Raw genomic sequence first — 7,129 nt, forward strand, 5'->3', positions numbered from 1 at the left:
CAAAACAGTGGGTTCCACCGGGCCAAAGTGCTCCGAAGCGTCCAAAAACGCAACAATGGGTCGGAAAGGTTATAGCCTCCGTATTTTGGGATGCACATGGCAAAATATTCGTGGACTATTTTGAAAAAGGTAAAACCATAACCGGAGCATACTATTCATCATTATTGGACCGATTGAAAATCGAAATCGCCGAAAAATGACCGCATTTGAAGAAGAAAAAACCGCTTTATCATCACGACAATGCGCCTGTTCATTCATGCTTAGTTCCACAAGCAAAATTGCATGAAACCGGCTTCGAATTGGTTCCTCAGCCACCGTATTCACCAGACCTGGCCCCTAGCGACTATTACTTGTTCCCTAACCTGAAGAGATGGCTCACCGGTAAGCGTTTTTACTCAAATGAGGAGCTCATAGCTGAAACTGAGGCGTATTTTGGAGACCTTCCGATAGGGTACTTTTCGGACGGTATCAAAAAGTTAGAAAAACGTTGGACTCGCTGTATCGACCTAAAAGGAGAGTATGTTGAAAAATAAAACCGACTTTAGCCAAAAAAACGTCTCCGTGTTTCATTTTTCAGGGACTTATCAGACTGCCTAGTATATCATTTTGAAAAATATTTTGGCTTTTTTATGAAATTTTAAGGTTATTTTCAACAGCTCACCATTCCTGAACAACATTTTTTCAGCCAAACGGTGAAACACCTGTTCCTTTATTTTGAGTGTAAAGTAACATATTTTCATACCAAAACATTCTGATAACCTCATGCAGACCTCATTCCATGATTTAAAATGGAATCAGTCAATCGCTGTTTTGGAAATTTCATGTCGATCATGACTAAACTACGGCTTTCAATAATAAGTACGAGGTGTGTTCAAAAAATAAGGTGACTTAATGGTTTTCTCAACAAATATTCATCTATTCCTCAATATTTATGTTGTCCCCTTCAAAGTAATCCCACTCATACACTTGTGCCAACGTTTTTTCCAATTATCAAACCACTTCTGTTAATCATTTTGTGGTACAGCCTTGAGTTCTTTCAGCGATGCAGTTTTTATCTCCTCAATCGTTGAAAATCGATGTCCTTTCATGGGTCTCTTTAGTTTTGGGAAAAGAAAAAAGTCACTGGGGGCCAAATCCGGTTAATATGGAGGCTGAGGCATGACTGTGGCGCTGTTTTTGGTCAGAAAATCTTTCACAAGCAGCGATGAATGAGCAGGTGCATAATCGTGATGCAAAAGCCACGAATTGTTTTTCCAAAGTTCCGGACGTCTTTTGCGTATCGCCTCTTGCAAACGACGCATAACTTGAAGGTACTATTCCTTCTTAACCGTACGATCTTGTGGTAAGAATTCTTGATGCACTACGCCACGGTAATTAAAGAAGACAATGAGCAAAACCTTCACATTTGACCGAACTTGACGTGCTTTTTTTGGGCTTGGAGACTCAGGATGCTTCCACTGAGACGATTGGGCTTTATTTTCGACGTCATAAACATATACTCGCGATTCATCCCCAGTTATAACCCTTTTGAGAAAATCAGGATCATTATTGACTTCATTCAACATCTCTTGAGCGATGGTCATGCGATGGATCTTTTGATCAAAATTAAGCAGTTTTGGAAAAAATTTCGGTGACACACGTCTCATGCCTAAAACGTTCGAAAAGATAGCATGGCATGAGCCAACCGATATGCCATTATCTTCAGCAACTTCTCTGATGATAATTCGGTGATTTTTCAACACCATTTCTTCCCCTGCTTGAACATTTTCATCTGTTGTTGACGTGCTGGGACGTTCAGGGCGAGGTTCGTCTTCGACATCCTCTCGGCCTTCTTGGAACAGCTTGTACCACTTATACACATTTTTCTTACTCAGGGCAGACTCACCATATGCAACTGTCAACATTTCAAGAATTTTTGGAGCACTGGATTCCATTTTTCACAACAAATTTAATGCAAACTCTTTGCTCCATTTTTTGCGAAAGAAGAAAATCACCGAGCACACCAAACCCTTCTAACCTTTTACGCCTCTGCCAGAAAAACAACACAAGCTATATAGTCAAAACTGTGAACATATGATCGTGACGAGTGTACCAACACAACAAAACAAAAAATTTAAAATTTAAATGTACGTAGCCCGCGAAAATTGAAAAGTCACCTTACTTTTTGAACACACCTCGTATAGCAATTGCCACTCGACAGATATAAATGAATTGATGTAAAAACTAATTTAAGATTTAAAAAAGTGGATAATTTAGATCTAAAGTTGACAATCAGAATGAAATTTATTGGTTTAATATCTCGGAGCTTCTTGTGTCATGTAATAAAATGTTTTTCTCACTTAAAATAATCAAAATATTTAATGTTACAGGGTAGCAGCTTGTCGCATAAAACAACCAATTCATCCACTAGTACAACAACCTACTTCACATGTGATAATCCCGAGATTGATTCGTGTACAAGATCCGATCTGGGATCAAAAGTGAAAGAAACCCCAGAAGTAGAAGTCCCAAACAAGAAGGAAGTCAAAGAATCCACCAAAAGAGTAAGATTTTCGGACCAGCTCGGACACTTAACAAAAATGGCCGAGAACGACGAATTTTTCGAAGCTTATGAGAATCTTTCCGTAACGTCTTACAAACCTAATGATAAAGTAGAAGAACCGAAAGCACTCGAGGAGCATACAGAGGGAACTTCAGATGTCAGCGCGAACAAGGAAAACGAGATGAATGTCTTAAAGGAAAATAAGGTTTCCTTTGAAGAAAACAATAATTTTCTCGAGGAAAATAAAGTTCAGCCAAAGGAGAATGAAGTTTGCCTTAGGGAGAATGACGATTGCCGAAAGGAGAATGTAGTTTCTCCACAGGAGAATGGAATTTGCCTAAAGGGGAATGAAGTTTTCCGAAAGGAGAATGAAGTTTGCCTAAAGGAAAACGAAGCTAGCCTAGAGGAGAATCAAGTTCCTGTAAAGGAAAATAAAGTTAACTTTAAAGAGAATCAAGTATTGGATACAAAGTTTCACCCCGAGGAAGATAAGGAGAACAGTGTACCGAATATTCAAACAGGATCATCAAATCCTGGTCCATCTGGAGACAATCCTGCCATCGTTGAACAGTCTGGATCATCTCGAGTTGTCATGATGGTCCTTGTCGAGAACAAATCGCGTTTTTCAAGGTCAGAATTGGCACCTTTGATTGATTCTGGATTGAAGAAATTAGAAGAGACTGCATCTTCCATGGGGAGCGTTTATTCTTCAGTTGGCAGTCGTTCATCTCGAGTGGAAAGAAATAGCTCAGAGCTTAGGGAAACTGGGCCCAGAAGAAGGTCCGTTACATCTGTCAACAGTTACCTCAGTTTCACCAGTACGGAATGTTTTTCTGCTCAGAGTGGATCCCAGTGGAATAGTAGTAATGAGAGGTCCTCGCCTGAAAGAGTTGAATCTTCGAAACCTGAAGGAATCTTCTCAACAGTGGCTCGAGTCGTGAGAAGCGCTTTGAGAAAATTACCAGGTAGATGGTTTCTCTGGTTATTTTGTTGTCGAGATCCTGATTTTGATGAAGATTATGATTACAGTAAACTTTGATTTGGTTGCGAATTTTGTAAAAAATGATTGGATCTGGAGTTTATAAGTCTAAAAAGAACTTGATGATATGGAGAAGATCCTGTATTGAATAAATAATAGTCGACCTTTCGAAAAATGAAAATAATCTTCTCTTTAGAAAACATGCTACCGGTCGTTCAGAAGTTCATTTCTTCAACAATACGAAGAAAAGTTTATTTGCAGTGTTTAGAATAGTGATGTGTGCTTCAATCAATTAATCTTTTTACAACTGCCAAACAAATGAAATCGTTTAAATCAACCAAAGGTTAATTGAATAAATATATTTAAAACAGCTCAAACAATAAATTTACTGGAATTATTTGATAAACTTTTGGCTGATTTAACCGTTTTGTTTTGATTAGCATTTTTTAGTTTAGTTTAGAATCATGATATTTGATTCTCTTCTAAATTAAATTCCGATGGCAGTTGACATTGTAATTTATTCGTGTTAAAAGTTTGGTTATTTTCTTTATCAATAACTTTTGAATACATTAAAAATTGTGTAACAAATTAAGAATTATTAGAGTTGGATTTAAGATAGAGTCAGAACGTTAATTCTTAATTGTTTGCACTATTTTTCAAATATTGTGATTCTAAACACAACAAATTAAATTTTATTAATATTGTTGACCGAATGAACTTCTAATTGACCATTATTGATTAATGTTTTCTGATGAGAACATTTCGTGTCTCGAAACTTCGACTATTATTTTTTATTAAAGAATCTTCTTTACATCATGAAGGTCATTTTGGTCTGAATTATGTCAATGTACATCCAGAACATTCCTTAAAATTTATCATTCTCTCAGACTCACAGTATCGATTTAGATAGTCTGTTTTTCATGCAAAAAATAATAATATTTATTGGAAATTAAGTAAGATATTTATTGCAAAATATTATAATTGTGCATCAAAAATTGATTTAATCAATATATTTATTAAGGAGTTATTTAAAAAGAAGGGTTTGATGATCTTTAATTTAGAATTTACTTGAAAGTAATGAGAGAATTTGTATGATTGCTGAGATAGTTTCTATTTAGAAAGGATAGAGTATTTTTTGAGTTAAGAAATTTTTATTTCAAGAATGCTTTACTAAAGAAATGAAGAAAAGAGTTACAAAATCGTAGAAAATAATTTTTTTTACTACTTTTATAATATCAAAGAGCTCTGCTTGGTTCAGTTACATATAATTTTAACTCCAATAACAAAGAATTTGTATAATGAAAATAAAAAATCACATTGAGATTTATTAAATGTTATAATCAAATTCTGACATGTCATTATTCATAACATGATATTATATTTTTATTTAGTTAGTGTTTTACTAACTTTGTACATTTATAAGTTTGTGAAAATCTCTTCGCCAATTATACTGCAATGTACTTAATTGATAAATAAATAAATTCTTTAATTCTCTCAATTACTATTCAATGATTTCTTTAAAAACATTTCCAGACTCTTAACTCCTTGATAAGTGTACTTATTAAAATTTATTACCATTACACTTTTGATACTTAGGCTCGTAAAATGACTGGGAGTTTTGTCACATAAATAATAGGTCTACAAGAAAGCATTGTTCAACGTAGTATTTTAACCACGTAATCTAAAGTTGATAAATAATGCCGGCCGAGACAGACAACTTTCTTTGGAAAATGTTCTTCTTGCTGTTTTTCTTTTTTTAATTGAAAATTGAATCTTTTTTTTGCGCATCTAAAATGCAATGCGCTGACTATTTATGTATGCCAGGCAGCAATTATCTGTTTTAGTTTCAAGTTGCATACATCTACAAAAAGAGTGTCTTCGTCGCTTGGAGAAATATATAATATAATACAATAATACAAGTAAATAATAATAATAATATATTATTATTACACCATTAAGCCATTTCCCTTTTGGGATAAGCGTGACTCAATCAGTGGGGACGGGAGTAATGTGAGGAAGGGTTTATAGAATTTTTAGATTGATCTGGAATTCTCGTGTTACTTATTTAAATAACACGTTCGTTCCGCAACACTGCTCCGACCCAGGTTGCTGATCAATCTCTCTGGCAATCACCCCAAGGGAATCGTGTGAAATTATTGTCTAAACCTCTCGGGGACAGACATTTTTAAAGTTTTAAAATTGTTGTTTTTTAAATATGGGCTCATAGATAATGATGAGAGGTAATTTTTTTCTATTTTCTGTTTTTTTATCAGGTGAATATTTTTAATAATAAGCTTGAAAAACTGAGAAAAAAAAATTATCCTCAATTAAATTTCTTTTTAAGAAATAAATCATCGTAAGTTGGGCAAATATTATCACAATTGTTTGAAACTTTGATGTACACACTAAATATATCCTAGCGATGCCTACAAACTGAAAAGAAATTAAAGATTGTTTATTGTTTATTAATATTTAATTGCAAATTTAAACCAATCAGTAACCTTGTTCTTTCAGATTCGACGACAAAAAGTATCGAAGAAAATTTAGAGTTGAAACATCTTCCAGTAAAACATGTGTTCCTCATTATTAAAGAAAGATTTCTAAAAATTTTCAGATCGATTCATTCCAAATTGACGAACATATCCATTTTACAAGAAATCATGCCACGCCGCCAACGATAACTCAGTGGTCACTCAGCACTATCAGGCAGCGTGCTAGCCTCTGACGGCGTGGTCGGAATTCTTGTAGAATGGAGATTTCCGTCAATTTTAACTGAATCAATCTGCAAATTTCTAAAAAAAACTTCCTTTAGTAATGAGGAACAAATGTCTCACTGGAAGTTATTTCAACACTAAAGTTCCCTCGATACTTTTTGTCGTCGAATATTCAAAAGCGAGGTTATTGATCGGTTTCAATTTGCAATTAAATATTATTAAACCATAGGCAATTATCAGATTTTTCTGAAGATTTTAGGCATCGCTAGGGTATATTTAGTGTGTTCATCAAAATTTCAAACAATTCAAATAATATTTACCCAAATTTAGATGTTTTATTTCTTAAAAAGTAATTGAATTTAGCGCCGAATTTTTTGCAGTTTTTTCAAGCTTATTATTATTAAAAATACTCATCTGATAAGAAAACAGAAAATAGATCAAAGTTTCATCTCATCATTAACTACAATCTTGTATTCAAAAAAGATCAATTTTATAAATTTAAAAATGTTGAATGAATTATGCTCATTAATTTGACTAGTGGACGTGAAATGGGATTTTAAATTTTATTTTAATTGCATATAATTTTTTTAATTTCCCATTAAACAAATATTTCTTTGCAAAAATAATCGTACATTGTCAAGATTTAAATTTCCCCTTAGATTTTAACTAATTTTTAATTGTTTGAACAATTCCAATCTCAATAAAACTATTTCTTTCTTTTAGAAGTTACAAAATAGGTATATATTATAGGTGCTATGAGTCTTTTAATGATTGAGAAAAATTTAAGTTTTTATTTCAATAATTTTTCAAGTTTTAAAAGAATTCTCATATTTAAAAAAATATCTAATTAAACAAGCAGAAAAAATGGATTTCATTAGCAATCTCTCCAACAAA

General features: G+C 33.5%; 1 protein-coding gene across 2 annotated transcripts in view; it reads left to right on the top strand.

The window, feature by feature from the left end:
• LOC117167338 overlaps nt 1-7,129 on the top strand; it is a 24,110-nt gene that overhangs the window by 13,677 nt on the left and 3,304 nt on the right. For both annotated transcript variants that reach the window (XM_033352194.1, XM_033352196.1), the window contains exon 3: nt 2,370-3,507. In XM_033352194.1, coding sequence (XP_033208085.1) covers nt 2,370-3,507 — 1,138 coding nt within the window. The remainder of the gene's footprint in view (nt 1-2,369; nt 3,508-7,129) is intronic.

The sequence above is a fragment of the Belonocnema kinseyi genome, chromosome 2 (assembly GCF_010883055.1).
Source record: "Belonocnema kinseyi isolate 2016_QV_RU_SX_M_011 chromosome 2, B_treatae_v1, whole genome shotgun sequence".
NCBI classification, from domain to species: domain Eukaryota; kingdom Metazoa; phylum Arthropoda; class Insecta; order Hymenoptera; family Cynipidae; genus Belonocnema; species Belonocnema kinseyi.